The sequence below is a fragment of the Mirounga angustirostris genome, unplaced genomic scaffold (assembly GCF_029215605.1).
Source record: "Mirounga angustirostris isolate CCGP_5_RB_7025 unplaced genomic scaffold, mMirAng1.0.hap1 SCAF_17, whole genome shotgun sequence".
Lineage (NCBI taxonomy): Eukaryota > Metazoa > Chordata > Mammalia > Carnivora > Phocidae > Mirounga > Mirounga angustirostris.
The window spans coordinates 44,437,820-44,462,466 of record NW_026991725.1 but is presented as its reverse complement, the minus strand read 5'-3'; the positions used below and the strand labels follow the sequence as shown (position 1 = coordinate 44,462,466).

At 48.5% G+C, this 24,647-nt stretch overlaps 1 protein-coding gene across 3 annotated transcripts in view; it reads right to left on the bottom strand.

Moving 5' to 3' along the window:
- Positions 1 to 615: 615 nt before the first annotated feature.
- FOXK2 (forkhead box K2) overlaps positions 616 to 24,647 on the bottom strand; it is a 65,631-nt gene continuing 41,599 nt past the window's right edge. Inside the window, exons 3-10 of one of the 3 annotated variants that reach the window (XR_010408647.1) lie at positions 21,509 to 21,656; positions 18,990 to 19,136; positions 13,513 to 13,706; positions 12,569 to 12,744; positions 11,227 to 11,523; positions 10,836 to 11,045; positions 1,343 to 1,630; positions 616 to 907 (exon numbers count right to left, since the gene is read on the bottom strand). Coding sequence is in view for 1 of the 3 variants with exons in the window: in XM_045888210.3 (XP_045744166.1) it covers positions 1,434 to 1,630; positions 10,836 to 11,045; positions 11,227 to 11,523; positions 12,569 to 12,744; positions 13,513 to 13,706; positions 18,990 to 19,136; positions 21,509 to 21,656 (1,369 nt within the window). In the remaining 2 variants the exon portion in view is untranslated. Of the gene's footprint in view, positions 1,631 to 10,835; positions 11,046 to 11,226; positions 11,524 to 12,568; positions 12,745 to 13,512; positions 13,707 to 18,989; positions 19,137 to 21,508; positions 21,657 to 24,647 lie in introns of all 3 variants that reach the window. The other 2 variants (XR_006793173.2, XM_045888210.3) reach the window with 2 other exon arrangements.

Genomic DNA, 24,647 nt, shown 5'->3' with positions numbered 1-24,647 from the left:
ATACCATTCTGAGCCGTTTCATTCCACCAGGAAAATACAGGGTTTTTTTCCTCTCTTTAAAAAAAAATTAAATACCAAAATAACTACATTTAAATAAATAACATGATGATGATGATGACATTTAAAAGTTCACAACAAGGCCAAAGCCCTCACCCCTGGAACACTCCGGAAAAGGCCAGCGGTTTTCTTCTGGGGCAGTGTGACTGAGGCCGGGTGGGGCCCCTACTGCTCACGGTCTCACCTTTGTTTCCTTTCGTCTCACTTTTGTTTTTTGTAGGAGAGAAGTCAGCTTCAGGACTGCTTCAGTTCTGAGAGGCTGAGGGGGATTTCCTGTTATAAACCAGAGAAGGACCTGGATGTTTCCAAGACCCTTGTGTTAACACGGAGCTTCTGAGCCACCCCAGCAACTGCTCCCCACGAGCCAGGCAAACCGCAGCGTCATCAGGTGGACAGCTGGTTGGACGACGGCTCTGTGCCTAGAACCGGTGACAGTGACTAGCGAACATGCCACGGAGAGACCTGTGACACTTGTCTGAAAAGGGTGTGTGGTATAAGACCGAATCTTTTTTCCAAATGAAGTAGGAACAGTTCTGTTGTTTTAAACACACACAACACTTAGGAGGCTTGTTTTACTTAGAGTGGAAAATTATGCAAGGGACAAAGTCAACACAAAGGAACAAACAACAAAAAGTAGCAGGAAAGAGACCCAGTTAAGTGCAGCTCCACGAGTCCAGCAGTTCTTTCAGTCATGGTTAACATGCGGCCCAGCATGGGCATCCATCTGTCCAGTCTGTCCGTCCGTCCTAGATGCATCCGGCACCTGCTCTAACACGGAAAACCTGCAGATGTCATCAAGTAGCTCCATCTGAACGTTAACAGGACAGACAAAAGGAAATCATTCCATAGGCTGAAAACAAACAACAAAAACAAAACTACATTGTTTCTTTTCCCCAAATGAAATCAACACGAAAGGTCCTGTGTGATTCCAAAATTTCCAGAGTAGAAATGGAGCGATCGGAAATGTCAAAGACCCCGTTATTTTGTAAAGAAAGTACACCTCAAAATATTCTAATTCCACATGTGAACAACAAAATACTGTCTCATCTACCAGTGCCAGCCCCAAGGGTCCTGGGAGGGCGGCGGGGACAGTCCCCGCCCTGTCCCAGCAGCTCAGCTCTGGAGTGACAAGCTGAGCGCGGGGTGGGGAGACACTGCCGGAACCAGGTTTTGTTGCATGTGGTTTTGTTCAGGTGTGACTTCTGTCTTTTAGGAGTTTTAAGGCCACCTGGGTTTTGTGTTTTCAGTGCTGAGGTGAAGTCCAACCGCAGGGCCCTCTACCCACCGAGACAACGCGCTCCGAGCGTCGGTGAGTGGCAGTGTCTCCTTTTGGCACCACAGAGTTGATACTAAAGTAAGAAAAGCTGTCCCAGTCGCTAGTTTTGGACACCTTTCTCCCTGCCGGCTGCCGGCGGCGTGTCCACACTCAGGGCGATGACGATGCTCTCGCCGTCTTCCGTCTTGACCCGCTTCAGCTCTGGCTGCTCCGTTTGGTCGCCATTCTGGCGCTTTGTGGGCAGGGAGGCCGACGCCGAGGCATGTGTTGCCAACATGTGCAGAGGACTCGCCACTGCTGCAAAGAGACAGTGAGTCAGACCCCATCTTCTCGGGTGCATCCTTGTCCCCTATCAGGCTCCCAGGGGACCCCAGGCACCCACTGGTCCAGGCTCTCTGCCCGAAGGGTTGGCTACTGTGTGGGACTGGTATGGCCCGCAGTGGCCAGGGGCACAGGTGTCTGCACTGGACACCTGGGGAGCAGAAACGCTAGAGCAAGTTAGCAATGGGTATTCTCAGTGACAGCCAGCATCCTGATTACTTGAAATAGTACCTTTCTCTGAAATACCTTTCAGAGAACTGGGGGGGGGAGGCCGAGGCCCCTCGTGCCCCCCGCCACACTGGGCGCTCCTGATCACTTCACACACGAGGAGGGGAGCGGGCACGTGGCTCAGGCTAACAGCTGCAACAGGGACAGCCCCGTGTCTGTGCCAGGGAATACCCTTCGGAGCCCTGTGAATCTAGGGAGTTTACAAGCAAACATGTTCCCACAAGCCCCTGGGCTGGCTTCCCGGCTTCTCCTTGGTCCCCACCTCCACTGCCAAGCACTTCCTCTCAGCTCTTCATCAAGGGCCAGCATGGGACTTCTCTGGCCCTCACCTGCCCCACGCTGTGCACAGGCAGGTCAACGCCAGGAGATGAAAAAAGAAAGTGCCGCTTCCTTAAAGTGTTAAGACAAGGCTGGGTTGAAAAGGAAGGCCTGGACCTCGGTTGGGAAGCGGCAGAACTGCCAGCCTTGTCAGTGTCCCAACGTGAGGTACGTAGTCCTGATGCTACCTTCAGGCCCCGCCTCAGACCAAACCCCAGAAACAGCCCGGGGAAGCAGAGATGAAGAGGGAAGAAGACAGACGGGGGAATGTATCGTGGAGTGGAAGTATCAGATGAGCGCAAGGTTGCCCTGGTAACTTGGAAGGAAGGACGGACTTGGGCTACAGAAAGGCAAATCAGGAACTCAAATGCAAGGCCAAGGAGACCAGCCCCAACCCCAGGTGCCTGGCGACGGATGCGTCCAAGGAGGTGCAGGGGTGCAAGAAGCTGGGACGCAGAGAGGATGGAGGGGATACACAGACTCTGCCTGACCAGGGGGCTGGCAAGGGGCCGCCGGGGTGAGCCAGGGGCACGGAGAACAATTCTGCAGGCTAGCGCTACCTTTCTTGTACTTGACTCAGGAACCGTCCTTTGGACAATCTCCATGCCGCCTCCTCACACAGGGGCCTCAGGCATCACTGCCGTGTGGCCCACTCATAAGACAACACCTGTCCTACCTGATTTTTTCCGGACGAGCTACAGACAGCCAAGGTCTTCCAGATCTCGGCCACCTGGGTGACCTCATATGCTTCATCTGCCAGGCTTGTCAGCTGGCTTTGTGCTAAGGCCCCTTGTGTGTGACACATGGGCTGCAGAGAGAGCATCCTCTGGGGCAGATGGGCCCCAACGGGGCTTTGGAGGCCGGCCACCTGGAGAGCTGTCAGACCCTGGCCCTGTGGAGAACATACCTCCTGACCTAGACAGGAGACCAGGGTGGGGCTCTTGCACATGGCCATGCCCTCTGGGAACAACGGGGCCAGCGAGACCCTGGCTAATGGGGGCCTCTGATTCCTGTGCACTGTGTGTTCCTTCATTCAAGACTAAGTGCCCTGTCTCGGGAACAGGGCCGATGCGGCTGTTGGGGCAGCGCTGACATGCAGCCCAAGTTCTTCCAGTGGGACACGGCCCCCCCCCCCCCGCCCCCCAGTGGAAGCGGTGCCCAACACAAGCCACACACTACACCGGGCACTTGCTGCCGTATGTCAACCGACTAACACGCACCTTGTTTTACATGTGTTTCTGGTTAAAGACAACTTACTTAACCTACAGTGGTGATTCATGGACACTGAGCGCATGCTTGAAAGCAGCTCTTCTGACACATTTTCTCCATAAGGCACATCACAGCCTGCGGTGCCTGAACACCAGACCTTCTCAAGACTGTGCTTCGGGTTCATTTTAAACAGGAAAATCAGCAAAAAAACAAAACGTGAAAAAACAGGGCACTAATAGGCTGTGAAAAGACAGGTGTTTATGGTGAGAGCCGCGCCCAGGAGGAGGGGTACTGTCACGTTCGACCTCAGGGGGAGTCAGCATGCCGGATTCAAGGACTGTGCCACCCTCAACACGCGTGCCCCATGAGTACAGACTGGGGACGACAGACAAATGTGAGCAGGCGAGTACGGAGGGTCAAGTGCATGAGGTCATCTCTGGAAGTCCTGCAGAGCACCAGCCTCAGACACGGCGGCCCAACCGCCCTGTCCAAGGCTCACAGCAGCAGGGCTGAGGGAGAAACACCGCCCCCTCAGGGCAGGCGCCTCCACCCTCCCTGCTTGAGCCCTCCTCCCATGCCCCTCAGAGGAGTTGGGGGCAGCCCCTCCTGCAGACCAGCCGTGGGGAAACACAGGGCAAAAGGCCACGCTGGTCAAGCAGGTACTCTGCTCGTTCCAGATACAACCCTGCAACAGAGCACAGCACGCAGGCATGAGGACACGGGCACTTGCACCCCCGTGAAACCCTTCCACCTCCTTAAAACCTGGCAGGGCCAGACCCCTCGCAGCTGGACCTCAAAGCAGAACAAGCTGGAGGACTGGAGGCTGTTTTCTGCAAGAAGGGGTGACGGCCGCGAGCACGAGGGAGACTCTTCAGGACGACAAGTGAAGCGTTAGTCCGGGACTTCTCCTTTATGGTCACCAGAGGACACAGCGGAGTAAGGCGACCTTTCCTCTTGACGCCCCTGCCCCCCTGACAGAGGCCTAGGGTAGCAGTCGCAGCAGAGACTGAGTGAGTACCTTTGGCCAGAACACAGACCAATGGGGGAAGAGAGGCTGAGGAATGGTCAGAAGCACGTTTTCTGGGAAGCAGGTCAAGCAGCCCCAGAAGCTGCCAGGAAGAGGATCCATCACGCACTGGCCCAGGCCTGACTTCTATATTCATGCTCTGATACCAAAGCAGACAAAATCCCCAAGTAAACTACAAACAACTTCCCTGACACATACTGACACAAATAGCCTCAACAAGATGTGAGCAAACCAAGTTCAACAGCATATTAAAAGGGTTATACACCATGACCAAGTGGGATTTACCCCAGGGATGCAAGGGTGATTAAACTACAAAAAAACCGAACCAATGCAACACACTGCATCAATAAAAGAAAAAACCCGTGATCATCTTAACACAGAAAAGCACGTGCCAGGGGCGCCTGGGGGGGCTCAGCTGGTCAAGGTCCAACTTTCCGCACAGGTCGTAAGTTCAGGGTCGTGGGATTGAGCCCCGTGTAGGGCTCCCTGCTCAGTGGGGAGTCTGCTTGAGATTCTCTTTCTCCCTCTGCCCCCTCCCCCACCCCCACCCTTGTCTTGTGTGCACGCTCTCTCTAAAAAAAAAAAAAAAAGCAAGCATGTGACAGAACTCAACACCCTTTCATGATAAAGCTACTCAGCAAACCAGAAAGAAGGATAACAACATAATAAAGTCTGCAGATGACAACCCACAGCTAACATCGGCCTCGATGGTGAAGGACAATGCTCTCCCCTTAAGGTCAGGAGCAGGACAAGGATGCTTGCTTTTGCCACTGAGATTCAGCACCTCGCTGGAGTTCTAGCCCTAGCAATAAGGCAGCAAAAGGAAGTAAAGGACATCCATATGGAAAAGAAATAAAACTATCTCTACTGGAGAGGACATAATCTTTGTACGTATAAAATCCTAGCAAATCCACACAAGAAAAGAAAACCCCCTAAACCAAAAACTATTACAACTAATAAATGAATTCAGCAAAGCTGCAGGGTACAATATCAGCAGGCAAACACTGGTTGTATTTCTATCTAGCAATGAACAATGTTCATCTAGCAATGAACAACTTCAAAAGGAAATTAAGAAAACAATTCCAAAGGAATAAACTAGGAAGAAATTTAAGCAAGACTTTTACACTGAAAACTACAGAACATTGCTGAAAGAAATTAAAGACCTAAACAAATGGAGACGTCCATGCTCACAGACTGAAAGACGTGATATTCACCCCGCACTACTACCTGGAGCAATCTATAGGCTCAGTGCAGTCCGTATCAAAATCCCCAATGTGTTTTTTGCAGAAATGGAAAAGCTGATCCTAAAATTTGCATGGAATTGTTAGGTATCCAGAATAGTCAAAACAATCTTGAAAAAAAAAAAAAAAAAAAAAACCCAAAGTTGGAGGACTCATACTTCCCAATTTCAAAACTTCCTACAAAACTGTAATAATCAAAACTAGCTTTGGCATAAGGGCAGACACGAAGATCAATGAAAATGTAACGGAGAGAAACAAACCCATATATCTGAGGTCAAGTGATTTTTCTATTTTTTTAAAAACAAATTTTTTTATTTTTAATTATTTTTAGATTTATTTATTAGACAAGAGAGCACAAGCAGGGAGAGTGGCAGGCAGAGGGAGCAGGTGAAGCAGGCTCCCCGCTGAGCCGGGAGCCCAACACAGGGCCCAATCCCAGGACCCCGGGATCACAACCCAAGCCAAAGGCAGATGCTTAACCAACTAAGCCACCCAGGCTCTCCAGTCAAGTGATTTTCAATAAGGGTGACAAAACCATTCAGTGGGGAAAGCACGGTCTCTTCAAATGGTGCTGGGACAACTAGGCATCCACATGCCAAAGAATGAAGTCAGGCCCTTACCTCACATTATATACAAAAATTAGCTCAAAATGGATCAAAGACCTAAGCATAAGAGCTAGAACTATATAGCTCTTAGTAGAAGAAAACATAGGGGTAGGTAGTCATGACCTCGGATGTGGCTATGGCTTCTTAGCTAGGACACCCCAAAGCACAAGACACAAAAGGGAAAAGAGATAAGACTCCACAATTGAAACTGGTGCATCAGAGACACTATCAGGAAAGTGAAGTGACAAAACCACCGAACGGGAGAAAATGTTTGCAAATCACATACCTGATTAGGACCTAGTATCCAGAATATATAAAGAACTCGTATAACTCAACAAAAAATAGGCATCTGTTTGAAGAAAACATACAAATAACCAAGCACATGAAAAGATGCTCACCACCACTAGTCATGAGGGAGATGCAAATCAAAACCACTGATACCTGGGGTGCCTACGTGGCTCAGTCCGGTTGAGCCTCTGACTCTTGATTTCGGCTCAGGTCACGATCTCAGGGTCGTGGGATCAAGCCCTACCCTGGGCTCCACGCTCAGCGGGGCAATCTCCTGGAGATTCTCCCTCTGCCTCTGCCCCTCCCTCCACTTTCCCCGCTCTTAAAAAACAATGAAAACAACCACCACCACCACACTGATAGCACTTTACACCCAATAAGATGGCCTTGAGGGGGAAAAAAAAAAACTAACAAAATACTAAGTGATGGTCAGCATGTGGATAAATCAGAACCTCACACATCATTGGTGGGAATGCAAAATGTTGTAACCGCTGTGGCAGTTTGGCAGTTCCTCAATAAATTAAACACAGACTTGCCATATTAATGAGCAGTTCTACTCCTAGGTTACAATCCCCCAAAATGAAAACAAGGACTCAATGCATATACACGAATGTTCACAGCAGGACTATTCACAACAGCCAGAAGGTGGAAACAACCCAAATGTCCATCAGCTGATGAATGAATCAACAAAAATGGAAACCTACTGAGCCATAAAGAAGAGCTGACCTAGGCTACAACATCAATGACCTCAAAACGTGATGCTCACTGAGAGACCAGATATAAATGGCCCCATATTTTATTTACAGGAAATGTCCAGTGTAGGTGAATGTCCACAGAGGCAGATTAGCTGCCACCAGGGGCTCAGTAAGAGGGAACCAGGAAGTAGCTGCTTACCGGGCATACAGTTTCTTCTGAACTCATGAGAGGGGCTGGTTTCAACACTGTGAATGTACTTAATGCCACTGACTTGTACACTTTAAAATGGTCGATTGTGTTATGCATATTTTACTACTATTTTTTTTAAAAAAAGAAATAGATGATTTGAATCCTAAAGAGATACTAGGTATAAAAGAATTACTGCTAATTTTAAAAAATGACAATAATGGCATGGTGCTTACACAGTACAAGGAAGTTCTTTTAGAGATGCTGAAATATTAATAGATGAACTGACACTACGTCTGGATCTGGGTGGGGAACAGATGGGGGAGAATGGAACAAGATCGGCAGTGAGGTGATTTCCGGAATGTTTGACATTTTCCATAATAACAAGCTTAAAAGAAAAATATCAAAGCTGCTGACTTTCACAACTGATTAATAACAGGTACTGCTTTCCTTTCTCCAGAGTGACTTTCACAGGTAAAGGAAGTCACAGGCTGTGCCGCACCCAAACGACACCTGACACTGTGTAAGGAGAGCTACCTCCAGGCCACCCTCCTGCCCATGGGGTCTTAAAGCTCATCTGCCACCTCCTTCCCCTTTCTCAACAGCACCTCCTTCACCCACTGGGCTGGGCGCTGCAGCTGGGGAGGAGCGCGTCGGGATGGCACGTGAAACAAAGGGATACTGAAGACACAGGTGCTGTGACGTGGGATCACTGCTGACCGGATAAAAAACCCTTTCCAAGCCAGTGATTTCTAAATGAAAGACTGCAACCAAATTAAAGAACCAATAAACAGATAATTTAAAATGGTTTTTGCTAAAAGATGACTAAAACTGGAAGGAGTTACAATATTTTTTCCACCCTTCCTTCTTCTGAGAGGGAACAAGGTCTCGGGGCTGACCCTGCGGTGATTGTCAATGATAACTGTGTGGCTTTCTTTAAAGCCCGAGATTAAGAAATTCATCTTTAATACAATTTTAATTTATAAGAATTATATTTTTGGTGGGTTTTTTTTTTTTTGAGATTTATTTATTTATTTTAGAGAAAGAGCACTTATGAGCAGGAGGGGCAGAGAGGGGGCAGAGAGAGAATCTCAAGTAGACTCCACACTGAGCACAGAGCCCAATGCGGGCTCATGACCCTGAGATCATGACCTGAGCTGAAACCAAGAGTTGGAAACAACCAACTGCGCCACCCAGGCACCCCTGTGTTTTTGGTTTTGATCGACCGTAGTAATAACAATTGATAAATCAACCCTTATAGTCACAATTAAATCTTTAACATTTCTGCATTCTCTTGTTGCAGAGTAAAAAATGTCCTCAATAAACCACATTCAAGCATAAAATATTTGGCATTCGTACAAGATCCGTGAGGGCATGGGACTCAGTGACAAGGGCAGGAGGGCCTGTCTGGGTGTTGATACGTTCTGAGAGTGGTTATCAAATCAGGGCAGTATTCAGAGCCAGCAGCACATTTAAGAGAACGGTGTAAAACTTTTAAAATATCAGTATTTTCTTTCTTTCTTTTTTTTTTTTTTTAAGATTTTATTTATTTATTTGACAGAGAGAGAGAGACAGCGAGAGCAGGAACACAAGCAGGGGGAGTGGGAGAGGCAGAAGCAGGCTTCCCGCGGAGCAGGGAGCCCCATGCAGGGCTCGATCCCAGGACCTGGGATCATGACCTGAGCCGAAGGCGACGCTTAACGACTGAGCCACCCAGGCGCCCAAAATATCAGTATTTTCAATAGTGGACAACTTAATCCTTTGCTTATTAAATTTGTAAAGAAAAATTTTAGATACCATCTTACACATGTGAAAGGGATACACAGTTTTTCCAACTCCTTCCAGCAGACAGTTGGACATAAAAGGCCACTGACTTGCACCAGTGGTTCTCAGACAAGCTGGAATGTGTTAGAAATGCACATTCTTGGGCCCCCGGGCCACACCTGTTCAGGCAGGGCCTCTGAGAGGGAGTCACCGGCCTGCACCATGGCTACACACTGAGCAGGACTCCCACCAGAAGAGGACCGACCATCCACCTCCCAATGCCACCTGCTTCCAGCTCCAGGACCCACCAAGTTTGTTGCATCAAGACCAGCCACAGTGACAAACTTATTCAAAGAGAAAAGAGCAAGGCCCAAACAACTCTTAATACTTAGGAGACACAGAGCCCAAGAAGAAAGCATTTTAAATGGGTAACATTGTAAATTTCTCCATCTGTCCACAGGCTGGCATATGTGAACTATTATTTAAAAACAAAGAACTCTCAGGTGGTTAGTCTTCCCCAGAAAAGGTTCCAGATCTTATTCTTCCACTGCATTTGGGGTGAGGCAGAGTGGGAATCTGAATCCCATGAGGTAAATGCAGGTCTCCTCCGTTCCGTAACAGCTCAGTAAGGAGTGGGAGGTCAACACAAGACTTCTGTTCCCTATTCTCTTTCAAAGGAACTGTCTGTGGACACAGAGAGCCGCTTCTGGCCAGCAGCCTGACTCTACGGCTTGAGGTCCTGCAGGCCACTGCTGAGTCCTGATGGACAGCAGGCGCTCCACACGCCTGGGCAAGGAGCCACTGCTGAAACAGCAGCAGCGAGGACACTGGACTCCCACCCTTCACCTTGCTCCACAAGCCTCGGCGAAAGGAAGTCCTCTGTGCCCTTATTTAAAATCCAAGCTCCCCGGTCTGTCCTGTCTTCTCTACTAGTTTAGGTCAGAACATTCACAGAGAGCTACGTGCACAGGACTCTTGGCTTCTGCCAGACACACGGGCACACCACACACACGCCCAGGGGAGGGCACTGCCACTGGACAGACCTGCTGAGGCACCCCTCCCGGGGCATTTCAGCAGGTGGGTACCAGCACCCAAACCTCCTGTTACCTCTAGACCACACCCAGGTATCTACACACGACAAGGCAGGAGTATTTCTCTCCAGGTATTACAGAAACACTAATCTGCCCAAACGGCCCCTCCAGTGGGATCCCATGAGAGCTAACACCCACAACCACTCGCCAGGTACCCTACAGCACTATCAGGTTTCCTGTAAGTTTAGGGATGCCTTGGTGGTTTAGTTGGTAAAGAATCTGCCTTTGGTTCAGGTCATGATCCCAGCGTCCTGGGATCGAGTCCCCCATCAGGCTCCCTGTTCAGCGGGGAGTCTGCTGCTCCTTCTGCTGCTCCCCCTGCTTGCGCTCTCTGACAAATAAAATCTTAAAAAAAAAAAAAAAAAAAAAGGTTTCCTGTAGTCTAGAAATGCAAACATCTCCTCAAACAAAAAATTAAAATTTTAACAGTCAGAACCAAAACATGGAACACTGTCATTCATAAAAGGAGAGCAAAGGATCTTCGCTCTTGATATTTGTACCCTATTACCCGCGGAGGACACTGCTTACCATTGTTCACCTGGCCATGGACGGCGGCAGGGATTGGCACCACGTGAGTCCCGTTTTGCGTTACAGTTTTTATTGGTAGCTGGTGCTGACCTAGAGGTGCCTGCTGCACTATGGTAACCGTCTGGACTGGGGTGGTCTGTGGCGTTTGAATGATCCGGCTAGCAGCGCCCAGTGTGGCATGGCTAATCGCAGGAATAGGTTCCACTTTCACTGAAATTTAAAAAGGCAAAGAAATGATACCAACTGATATTACTGGAAAGTTTACAGAAATCTCACCGGGTGGCCAGCAAACCTAAGACATGACATGATTAGAAAAGGTGTCAGGCGAACAAGGCTGCTGGGCATCTGAGAGCCTGAGAAACCACCCGCAGCAACTACTTCTGTTGCTCACCTTTTACTTCTTTGTGATCTCCATTCTCTTGCGGCTCTGCCTTAGGAGGGGCCAGCATGGCCGCCTGAGTGACCACGGCCTGGCCGGCGACAGTGTACGTGCTCGCTGGGGCCAGGCCGGCCACGCTGGTGACGGACACCGCAGGGATCTGGTGGACGACGTGCACCGTCTGCACAACAGGCTGCTGGGAGGTCGAAGTGGTCACGGGAGCAGCGACTGTGTAGGTGACAGGCTTGATCGTTGGCGGCAGCTGCCGCTGCACGGCAATTAAAACGGGCTGACTAGACAGAGGCGAGCCTGTGGCGGACAAGGGAGCAGCGGTGAGGTGCAGTCGCCCATGTTCCTCCAACCGTGTCCCAGAGCTGACCAAGTACAACCACCCACTCACAACACAAAGACTAATGAGAGGACGTGCCCCCTTTCACCTTGTAACAGTGAAGTCACACACGATGGGAGAAATGGAGTATTTTAATGGAGATACCTAATTCATGTATCTAACTGCAAAAAATGCAATTCTTGCTCTATTCAGATCTGTTACAACACCTCTTTCCACAGTTCTTTCCTCGCGAAAAAGAAAATGTCGACACAGTATATGGGAAGAAGCTACCTACTGAGGCCCAAACAAGGGGGCCATGCTCCCCCAGGATCAAAGTCTTTATCTTATGGTGGGTGCAAGGGAACCGCAAAGTCCAGGCACAGTTACAAACTCTGCCAACCAACCCCTGCTCCTTCTGGTTTGGGCACAGAATAAAGAAAAAGACACCCGGGTGACAGGAGTTACACGTGGGTGACATGTTGTCAGCATGGTCAGGAATCCCACTATCAAAATGCACATCTTGCAAGCCAAACAGGAACCATTAACAGAATTAGTTCAGACACATTTCCATGCTATGTTATTTCTTGGTTTTTGTTTTTAAATTCTCCAGAGCACACATTTTTATGCTGCATTGCGACTTCATAATGAAATGCTCACCTATTCATTAAGTGAACAGTTTCTGCTGTGAATGAGTATCTAGTTTGTCTAATTTGTGTTATTTCTTTGGGTGGGGGATTTTTTTCATAATTTTTGAATGGGACAAAGCAACTAAGAAACAGATTAATTCTAAATTATTTCAGGCATCTACACAAGCTATTTACATAAAACAATGTTCATTGATTTTTTAAATACTCACAGTGCTATTAGCTTTTCAGAGCTTACAGTAAGCATGCAGGTACTACGCAGAAAGTACCAGGTACAAAGGAGCCAAGGCCTCTGCTGCATTCCTTCTGAGGAGCCTGGCGCCCCTACCTTTCTGACGCACCCCCTTGCCCACCACGCCTGCCCTGTCTCTGCACATCTCACCTGGTGCACTCTGGGCAAACCGTGCCTCCTGGATGACGGCCAGTTTGGGCTGTGAGGCGCTGGGCTCAGGCTCCAGGGGGGCTGGTGAACCTTCCCTCGACAGGCTCTCGGGAGTCTGGGCACCACTGGAGTGAGCAGAGAGCACTCCAGCGTGATTGGGAGAGGCTGGGGCACTTCTGGATTACCAAAAAGAAGACAGTGGATTTTTACAGGTAAAGCACTCATAAAGCTGCCTTGTTTCAATAAAGTGCATTCCGAAAAAAGGGGTGTCATCTGTCTTCTGCCAACCGACTACAGCTCTGTAAGTCCTACTTTCTGTGTGAATGTCCGTGACCTGAGACAGATCCCCAGCGAGACTCACTCAGTTGTGACAGCCAGTGTGGCGTGCTGGGCGACCACAGCTCCATGCCCAGCACAGGCTGCACCGCCGCGGAGGTGGACTGGCTGCCCTCTCGAAGCAGCTCCTGTCCACCGGCATCAGGAGCCAGCAGTGCGCAAGGAGACAGGGGCTTAAGATTTACGTCATGGTCATTTTGTTTGTTAAAAGCAGAGTATCTATAAGCTAAAAATGTATAATTTGAAAATCAGGCAATTAACGTTGTATAAGTCAACCTTGAATGCGGCTTTAAAGAGCTGTTCACATGCCAAAGGAAAGGAACACACACTGCTCATCAAAAACACAATATGTAAGGAGTCCGATGAAGCCACAACGGCAACATGGGAACATAGCTTAAAGAAAACTTCATCAACAATCTGAACTGTTTCAGACCACTATTAAGAAAAAGTCCCTGGGTAGCATCCAACACTTCTTTTCAAATCCCCACCCCAAACATTTAATCATAATGCATTTGGCAATTCCTTCACTTGCAAAAGGAAAATTGACCAATACATGGAAGGTAAATGCACTGACAAGTGAGGTCTTTTTGTTTGTCTTTTTTCCTTACCTAGAGGAGAGCGGTCCCAGAGGGGTTCTAAAGCAAGGCACGCCCCTAGGCCGTCTTTTCCTAAAAGCCTGCTCTATTAATTTGCTTTCAGAGGCAGGATCTATCCTCCAGAATGAGCCTTTGCCTGGTTCTTCCTGGGAACGTGGTACTTTGATGAAATAACGATTCAGAGAGAGATTGTGGCGAATTGAATTCTATGAAACATAAAAAAATACGTAGAATTCATATATTTCTTTGCTGAGAAATCAAAATGTGCCCCAGTTTTAGTGCCCTGCAAAGCAGAAACCTAGCACTCAGCCCTTGCAGAGGGCAGACAACTTTAAAAGCAGCACTGTGCTGGAAGGAACCAGCCCTTCTCCCCTGAGTGAAGAAGGGGCTCGGGGTGTTTCCCCTCCACCGGAGGCTGACACACGGCTCTGGGAACAGTGTGGCAGGGTGGCCACCAGGGGCAAGAAGGGGACCTGGGGAACAAGGAAGGGTGGGAAATCGACACCAAAGGGAAGGAGGCAATTTCCAACAGGAAAAATGTCAACTTCCATCTTTTTTCCAGGTAGGAAACCAAGGATTATCACTGTTGTCATCCGACATTTCCTGCGGGCCTCTCCCTTCTTAGAGATGAACAGAGCCAAAATAAGCCAATCCTTTAAAATCTTTTTGAGCACAGAATTAGCTTATAGCTATGAGTCTGTCACAGCCATCTAAAATGAATTAATCCAGTATCAAGTATTCAGTAAACCAGCAAAGGAGAAATATGAGCTAAAGGTTGGGAAGTATTATAGACACCATCTTCCGGTAACAAGAGAACTTTCCAAAATGCTTCCATATCGGTTTTCTAAATTTGATCCACAAAATAATCTTGTGAGGCACATACAGAAAATTTCTCTCTCAACCCCTACTCTACTCTGTTACAAAAAGCTTGGCTCACAGTTTACAGATGATTTCAGGAAAGCTCCCGCTGCAACCTGAATAACTCTTGGCCGCACACCTGACCCTGAGCCCTCCAAAAAGTCAGAACAGCTAGAGGAAAGTCATGCATCCACATCACTTCATGTGTTTACATTAACGTTTAAATTTAAAATTAAAAAAAAATTAAACTACTAAAGTTTCAAAATGGTAACTCAGAGTAAAATTCTGGGCTATTCAAAAATCACTTTAAATTCCCCCCAATTAACCTTCTAACAGAACTGTTAGCCACAGCCTGAAATACTGCATTTGCCAGAGGTGGCTCAGAAATCAAAATGTATCAAATTCTACTTTACAGCCCGTCTCGGGGACTGTTCAAGTGTCGCACCAGTCATGGGCTGTGATAAACACCACGTGGAAACCAGTCACCTCGCTGGCAACATGAAGGTGCAGGCTAGACTGTGCCTGTGTTTTGTGAAATTGTTTATAAATAAATGCATTCTGTGAGATTTAGAATATTTTAATAACCACAGATACTTACTACTATGTTTTATCACAGGGTTTAGCTAATAACCAACAATACCTTTCTATTAATTCCTCCAGAAAATCGAACTGTTACTGGTGCCTCCACCAGAGAAAGAAGACAATCCTCCTCCAATTACACGCAGACATTCTGTGTTTGGAGGAGAAAGAAGGTAGACTCCAAGACTATGGGTTGAGAAAAGCAAACCCAGACCATGACACTCTCCCTGTGAACAAGACAATCCTTACGACTGCCCAGTGAGGGTCAAGAGGTCCTCAGAAGTGACCGCCAAGCCGCAGTGAAGGACGTGGGAGGTGAGGAGCCCCCGCCAAAGGCTGTTAATCCTGTAATGTGGTGTTGCTAGGAGGAAAAAGGGAAGTGAGCACAGGGGGCATCTGGAGGGAGGAAGTGCCACTCCAGGGGACTATGGACCCTCATGCCACCGACAAGCTGTATGCAAGTTCCGAGAGGAAGGAGTTGGTATTTTCTGTCCTGAAAATGCGACAGAACCTATTAGGCACCATCACAACAGGGTCTAACCTCCTCTCCACTCACAATGAGCCTACAGAACAAAGAAGCTGTGATATTCTAGCCAAAAAGACTAGAAAATGTGAGTAAGTAGTAAGAGGTATCTAATGCAGACAGAGATGGAATAAAGTAACTGTATTTCTAAGGTAATTTAAGACCTTTGTAATTTGATCAAGTCAAGCTACATATACTAAAATCACACTGACTTGGACTCTAATGATTCAGAAATTATTATATGCAGAGAAAAGGCAGCTTGTTATTCTTTATAATGAACTACAGAGAAAAGGATCTGCAATACTGAGCACATTCTCTTCCCCCCAAATCCTCCCCTACTCAAGGCTGCTTCCCAGAACCCTGAACAACAGCCCCTCCTCCCTCCCGGCTCCTCAGCTGACCCAGACCCAGGGGAAAGGTGCAGAGCTGGTCACTGTCCTCCATGAGCACCTCTGGCACTCCTGCCTAGACTCTAGTTTCTGTCTGTTTGTCCCAATCACACTGAACGCTCTACTAAGGACTCCTAAAGAAACTGATGAGGACATGTCAAGTACCTTCCAGAAGGAGAGTTCAATGTGTAGAATGAGGTGAACCCAAAGCACTCCCGCTATTTCAAGAAACCAGCTCTGGTCCTTTCAGAGGCCCAAAGGCCCCAAATTCAAATCTTCTAATCATAACAAGTACCCCTACTCTGGGCTGGGTAAAATTATAATTATAAACAGTAAGAAAACATTCTGGCATAAATAAGCAACCAAAGGAAAGAAACATGCCACCTTTCCAGACACAGTCAGATCTTGTTTTATTCTAGAGTTTCTTCTAGGCCAATCAAAAAGCTTTGCCATGGGTAGACAATGCAAAATACCACAAGTAAGCCTGAGAGGTAGCCGTGGACCATTAGGTCCTCAGAACGGGCATGGCGGGAGCGTCAACACACACACCTCCCAGGAACTGATGCAGAGCACGGGGCTCAAGCCCACCAGGCCCCATTCTCCCCGCACAGCCACCTCCCTCACCCCAGAGGGGAGGGCAGGAGGCAGTCTGGAAACCCACATTTTTTTTTTAATTTTTAAAAATATTTCTTTATTTGAGAGAGAGAGAGAGCACAAGCTGGGGGAAGGGGCAGAGGGAGAGAGAACCCTAAGCAGACACCCCGCTGAGCGCGGAGTCCGACACAGGACCTGATCCCACGAGCCCAAGACCATCACCTGAGCCGAAATCAATCAAGAGTTGGACGCTTAAACAACTAAGCCATCCAGGAACCCCTGGAAACCCACATTTTAAAAATGGGCTGTTTTAGGTGACAGTCTTCCCCCTACTCTCTATGCAAAGAAAATCCTAGCAAAGAAAACAGATCGGGCTCTTTTAGGAAACAAGGCTGCAAAATGGAAAGGCTTTTTTGTTTTAAGCCAAGAGTGAGGAAATGGGAATAAGGTCTCCATACATACAAAGACTTTAAGCATGGTCTCTTTGGGAAGGGTACCTCAGAGAATTCTCATGACAGAAAAAGGACACGTGTGGGTCAGTACTGGGGACAGCTAAGGACCTCTGAGGACAGAAAGAAACTGAGTGCATGTCCATAAATTAAAGGGAGGCGTGCAGCAGGAAATCCCTTTCCTGCTAAAATGCTGGAGCCAGGAGGTGCGAAATGTCTCAGGAACAGCCTGACATGGGCAAGAGGCGCACAGTCACCCTTACGGACCTTGATCTAGACAGAAAAGATGTTCCAGTAAAAAAATTAATGTCAATTGAACAGAGAGGGTGCCTGCCTTGCAGCAGTTACGTCTGTTCTCTCCGCTCTCAGCATGCTACGAAGTCACTTCCAGCGGCCAGGGGCAATCAGTGCACGTGGGGACCGCACCTGACCCGACTAACTCCCCACAAGACCGAAGCCAGGAGGAGGCCACCCCGGAGAGCTGGCCTTTGCCCTTCGGCCAGAAAACCACATGATGCTTGGAGGCAGTTCTCGCATCAATGGATGTTAAGGAAACACAGGGAAAGAGATTATTCAAAGCCTGGCCAGGCTTTTCGGAAATACTCACTCCCATTAAGCCCAGCTAACTGCTGTTTCCAATCACCAGAATTCTGCACAGAATGTGCTGTACGAAACCCTACCACACTCCTGACAGGGCATTCTGAAACCTCACCTGCCCACACATAGGAGCTTTGTTCCAGGTACAATCACCAGACACGGACATAGATTATCATCTGGTGCTGCTTCCTCTGCTTTACATTTTCTCTGAAGCACAACCTCACTGTTCTAGATTAAAATATGGTCAGTATCACAAGGATTTCTTGTCCAATGTGCTGAGAGACCTGCCAGGTAGCTGGATATTAAAGTGTTCTCCAAATCCAGCATTTTCCTCACTGCCAACTAAGAAATGCCACCTAGCCGTGCACAGGGAGGCAAGCAGGGTGCAGATGCCCCAGGCTGGGAGGGGAGGGTGGGTCTTACTTTGTGCCTTCCACAATCAAAGACCCTTACATGACTAAAGACCCCTTACAAAGGAAATGTTCAGGATTTGGCTGATGGACTATTTTTATTATAACATGTTTATATGTCTACAGGAGGAAGAAAAAAGTTTTTGCCCCTCATTAAACAGAAAAAGGTTCCCCCCACCTCCATCACTAGGTTATGGTTATGGTTCAGCAAACACATTTCTCAAAGGATCATTTACTCACTAAGCCTGAAAGGAAGACTGTTGCCATTCCTTGTGACTTAATGAATTCAAGAACTGCAAACCTATGTTTCTTCTTTTATTATGTTTTTAATATTCTGTATTTCAGATTTGCCTTTCCCATATTGCCTGAATTAGAGAGATCCTACTATACATCCAGTAAGCAGACACACAGAAGAAGAAAAAAACTACAGTGTCAAAGTCTAAAAACTAAACTAAAAAGCTGAACAAGGAAATATGCACCGATTTTTCAGAGTCCTCTGAGAAGGCCCAGGTTCCAGACAGCCCAGGGCTGATCTGAAAGCACAGGTGCACAAGCAGGAGGGCTCCCCAATTTACGCAGGGCAGCACCACATTTATCTGTGCTCATGTATGGCCCAATGGGAAAGGGTCTTTTGAAGAAAGGGTTCCTTGATAAAAGTCTGAAAACCATCTCTGTGTAGACTTCGAGAAGCTAGGTACGCCAGCAGATGCAGATAAGGAAGACAGAAGAGAGCCTAAGCAAAGGGCTGGGTTTTTAACTTTCCTTTACTTCAGACACAGGGAGTTAACTGCAATGGTTGAAGGGAAACCTTTCAAATAATCCATGCCTTTCCCATCCGTGGAGACAGTGACCATAAAAACCACAGGCTGAGGTCTGCTTCTAGAGCCACTATGCCTTCTGCTCTGCGTGGAGGTCAGAGCGTGGGGACAGTGGCCTCCAACACTTCCTCCTCCCTTAGCAAAAAAGGGTCTCCCTCTACCTTTGCCCTGTGCCCAAGGTACGGGAAGCAGCTTAAATGTTCTCTCAGTTGTCAATCAGCATCTACCCACATATCACAGCAACATTTCGTAACAAACCGAAACAGATTTACCTGCCAGCCCTTGTCCGCTGTCCTGTAGTATGGATAATTTTTAGTGATGTGAGTATAAATTCCATTTAGAGTAAGCTGCTTATCAGGAGCCATCGTAATTGCTTGTACGATTAATTGTGCATAGGAATAAGGAGGCTTTGAATCATCCTGTATTTAAGTTAAAAAAAAGAGAGATTATTGAAGTTATCAAAATTTTCACTTAAGTTCACTAAAATTCAGGATTGTTGATGTTTTCAAGTGTTCCTCTGAAATGCTTAGTTTTCCTTACTATGAAAACAATATAATCTGATTGAAAAGCATTTGGCAAGTTTATAGGAAGCAAATGGAAAAGTGTACCAGCAGTGTAAAAACAAATATTAAAACCACGTAAGGAGAAACTCCACACGGCAAATATGAAAAACATCAGGAAAACAAAAAAGCTATTTGACCTCAGTAGAGTCCAGGGCAACACATGTTAAATCATGGCCAGAGGCCTGTCACATGGATCTAGCAATCAAGTGAAGAGTCAGGATGGTGAGGGGAGGAGACTCCCTCCCAGGCCCTGGTGGGTCCTCACACACACGAGGGCCAAAGTGACAGCCACTCAGAACCGCCCCATCCCATCAACTGAGAAGCTCCTCACGTTAGGAAGCCCCACAGAGGGGAGCACCATATGTCAGACATCGGGCTCCGACCCTGGCGTCTCAGGCACTCAGGCAAGCGCCCCAGTGTGCAGGGCCGCCGTGCACACCGCAGAACGTGGACATCCCTGCTTCCAGCGCACTCCAGGCCACAAGTGGCTCCTTGTCACTGTAACAGTTCAGAACCCCACATACATGTGCACAATAAGCCCACTGGGGAGAGGGTCCACCCCTGGTTGTGAACTGGAGAATGTACGAATCAACTTAAATGAACCACGAAGCATAACAGTGAATGCAAACAGGAAGCTGCCAAAGAACATATTCAAGACAATACTTGTTACATGAGGTTTGAAAAATGAGCAATTTAGACATTGCTTAGGGATAAACACAAACGGAGTAAAAGAAGAGACAAGCAGAGGACTGACAGACAGACAAGGCAGGAAGACAGACCTGCTAAGGAGAGGAACATGGACTTTAGCTGCCCAGGCCATGCTCCGTCCTGACAGCCAGCGGTGCGGACATGTTCCACGAAGAAAGACAGAATCATCTACAACCCCAGCACCCCACTTTTAAATAGCTAGTATTTCCTGAGCACTTACACTGGGCTCTGCCCCGTCTGTCCTGAGTGGACACACTCTGAGCTCTACACAAAAGGGCCAGGCAGACTGGCACCACTGGAGACCACCCCAGGGACCAGGGAGAGAACACGAAGCCTTCTTCACTGCGCTTATGCCCTTCAGTGTGTTTCCCTGTTAACCTTTCTTCTCTATGTTCCTAAAAACTTTTTTTACTGAAAAATGTAACACGGACAGGAAAGCCCATAATACATCCTTATCAGCTGAAAACAAATTTTTATAAAGTGAATGTCAGTACAACCAACACTAGATCAAGACAGAACACAGCCCACATTCCAGAAGCTTCCATATGCCCCCTGAGCCCACAGCCTCTACCATTATTCATGACATTTTATAGTAATCACAATCTCGTGACTAATTACAAGTTTTATCATCTCAGAATGCATCCTGAAAAAATACAATTTAGTTCTGACGGATTTTAAATAGGCAAATGGACAAAAGGGAATCCTACAGAGGGGTGCCTCTTTGTGCCTGCCTCCCCTGCCCAGCACACCTTGTGTACGAGGCTCCTGGCTGCAGCAGACGGGCATGGCTACGGCACATCCATTCCATGGCCATGCCGTGTTCTACCGCGCAAATACATTACATTTTATACACAAGTAATTAAAATAATATTATGCATTGCTTTATGTTTTTCACTCAGCATTATGCCAAGGACACTTCCACACTGTTAGCTATGTTGCATGACAGTCCCCTGCTTGATCATTCTTCTCTTATGGGGCATTTAGGCTGCTTTAAATTTTCTATTTTATATAAACTAATGTTTGAGATTTTTGCCATTTCCTTTAGACACAGCCCTAGAAGGGGCATTCCTGGGTCAAAGAATAAAAATATGCAGGGTCACAGCGTGGACCATCTCAAAAATGTGTGTTCTGTGCACACATGCATTCAGACAAAGTGCACGCACAACCTTCCACATCTGTGACAGCAGGACGAAATCCCAGGAACAGTTTCCTGGGCCACAGTGCACATCTCCTTGTGAGGACCACAGGCTTCTCTTGTCTTTCACCGGCTCAGCTCTCAACACCTGGGTCCACAGCTGCCAATGGGGAGCACCCAGTGCTAAATGACCAAAAGAATTCAAGACCCCCACCCCAAGAACATGCTCAATAGGGAGGGGCCCCACAACCAGCCATGCATCCACTCTGACGTGCACTTCTCAAAGGCCCTGGTCGGGGTGTTCATAGACCTGCAGATAATGAAGTGAGGATAGCTGGCTGTGTTATGGCCCCTGGGTTCTGTTTCAGGGCTATAAAACATTTACCTTTGGGCTGTCTCCACCAGAAGCTTCCTTTTCATTCTCTGGCTGTGAGTTGTCGGCCATTAAATTGAGGTCAGCTGGTATCACACGGCCCATTTTGTACCCCGAAGACCCTGCTCCCCGGGGGCTGGATGGGCAGGAGTTTGCAGCACTGTGGATGGGAAAAGGTCACTGCTATCAGTCTATTACAGAACATATGTCACACTGTGCTTCCATGACCCGTTCTGATTTCAAGTACAAAACAGGAGCGTATCAGAATTTCCTATGGAACATGGCCTCACTAGTTCTCTGTGAAGGTTAGGGTCACTCCAGGAAACACATGGAAATCAGGTATCTGCTTCACATGTGTTATTTTACATAGTCAGAAAACAAACTCTCAAAGGGGGTGGTGGTCCACCTGTTTCACCAGTGAGGAAACTAAGGCTCACGATGGTTCTGGAACTTACCAAGGACACCGAACCAAAAGTGATGGCCCCAGGGCTCCAGCCTGGCAGAGGGACACAGAGCACATGCTCCGCTGACTCCCTTCCCATCAAGGACATGGCCTCCAGCTACACCAGAAAGGTCAGGGACAGTCTGGAGAGAGAGGAAGGCGGCCAGGCCAAACCCAGGCAGCACACAGAGGGGATGAGGCCGTGGACATGGACCCAGGCAGCATCAGGCCCTGGAGCACATGTGTCAGGTCAGTTGGACACAAGACACCCCAAACACAGAAACAGGAACCTATTTTTTCCCGATTATTTATTTATTTATTTATTTTTAAAGTAAACTCTACCGCCAACATGGGGCTGGGCCACACAACTCCAAGATCAAGAGTTGCATGTTCTATCGGCTGAGCCAGCCGCACACCCAAGAAACCCATTTTTAAAAACGTGTGCTTTTTTTTCACCAGGCAGGGCTGGGGTGCTGCTTCTTGATCTCGGTGATAACTGAAGGCCATCCATACTCATCTGTGGTGATTCCCCAAACCACACATTTGAGCTCCTGTTCCCTTTTCTATGCAGGACCAGACTTTAAAAAGAATGAGCCACGGAAGCAGGACACCAAGGTAAGACAGTCTAAGAAATCCATCCAGTTATACAACAGTATGTGCGGTTAGATCGGAGTTGTATTTAGGGGGGAGGGGAAGACAAGTATTGCAAACATACAGAAAATTTCTGGAAAAAATACCTAAGAAACAGGAGTTACCTCCAAAAACCTGAGCTGAGAGTGGAGCAGGAGAGGCAAGGGGAGGGGGCGACACGCTCCTGGCCTGGCACCCTCCGCAGCAGTACCAGCCGCTCCCCCAGGAGCACGCACTCAATGGATGGGTGTTTACTTCAGGCCAGGAACCACTCTCAAAGTACCGGGAGAGGAGCAGCAGGACTGCGCGGAACCTACACTTCACCGTCTTGAAGACTAGCTAACGTGTAAGAAGTGCTGACGCGGGGAAGGTGAGTGGCCCTACAGGGCTGGACGCTGGGTCTGGAAAAGGCAAGTCGGCTTCACCATAGGCCGTCCACAGCCAGGCTCCCACACGGCTGTCTTGCCCAGTGAGGGCACTACACCGCTCAACGCTGGCCACAGTGTGAGGGACCGGGGCGTGAGCACGGACGACGAGCAAGGAAAGTAAGAGGAAGACAGAGCAGAAGGCGAGGAGAGGCTGGGTCAGGAGCTGTTTCCCTCCCCCCGCCGGCCCCCCGAGTGTCCACGCCGCTTGTCTAGTGAGTTGGGGTGCCACCTCCACAGCTGCTCTCCCACTGTGGGACACAGGGCTTGCTCCTCTTCCTCTGTGAACTAGCGTACTTTCACAGTGCTGAGCAATAATCTGGCCACGCGGCTGCTGGCGGCTGCCGACGGCTGCCTCTGCATGGACACAGTGGCTGTCTGGTCCACACAGTCACATGCAGACGCAGTCAGCTAAGTGGGACAGCCAGCAGAGCAGCCACAGGAGGAGGCAGGGGAGGGAGGGGCCGACGGCCGCTGCCACGCAAGACACCAGGCCTGCGGCCGCAGGAGCACAACCAGTCCACTCACCACTCCCTCCACTTACAAATAAACCCACACACACAGCCTCCCAGAGGGCCTACTGCTGATGCTCACTTTTAAGACAGGAAATAGAAGTGTTCAGCTGAAAGGCGTAAGCCAGAGCCCGCCAGTTCTCCGTGTGCCCTCCCTGGCTCTGCCACACGCATCGTCAGCTTGGGCAGACGAGACAAACCCCACCCCGCCGCCCAGCCGTGCCCTGGACAGACCTGGACGGCAGGGGCCTGATCAAGAGAGCAGCACGGTGTTCATTCTGCACCTCCATCTCCATCACTCACAGCCAAGATCACGCCTCTCCTCTTCCGAGAGCCAAGAGAACCTAGCGGACTGATGCCTCACAGCAGAGTTCCACCTCAACCACACGCAGCAATCTAACCTGCTCCAAGCACACACGTCAGCACGATCCCGTGGCTGTTCTTGACCTGACCCTCAGCTACTGTCCCCTGAGAGCTCAGCACAACCTGACCATTGTACTCTGGCTTCTGGCTTCTGCACCGACAGTGTGCCCCAAAGCCGCTCACCTCTGCTCCCTAAAGCACCCAGTCTCTCTTAAGACATGACGAACACAAGTTTGTCGCTTCACTGTGATCAAACTCATCAATCTGAAGTATAAGTCATCAGAATTTACATGAAATTGCAGCAAACTCGGGGTGCCTCAGACGGTTAAGCATCTGCCTTCGGCTCAGGTCATGATCTCAGGGTCCTGGGACCGAGGCCCACATCGGGCTCCCTGCTCAGCGGGGAGCCTGCTTCTCCCTCTCCCGCTCCCCCTGCTTGTGCGCTCTCACTCTTTCTGTCCAATAAATAAATAAGATCTTAAAAATAAAAAGAAATTGCACCAAACTAAAAAATTTCAAAATGCAAATGAAAACATATCTCAGAGTTTAGACCAAAATGGTAATCACCTGCCCCTTCAACTTAAACTCAAATACAGAGAGTCCCTAAGTGAAGACCAAGAACATTTGGGAACTGTGTTTCACACGCAGGAAACTGGGAGCAAAGGGTGTTCGAAAACTGAATGGCATGTGCAGCGCCCTCACACCTCCCTCTCCGCGTCGTGTCCACTCCAGAAGGGAGCGGCACCGCTATGTGCTCCTGCCCGTTACTGTGACTTAGG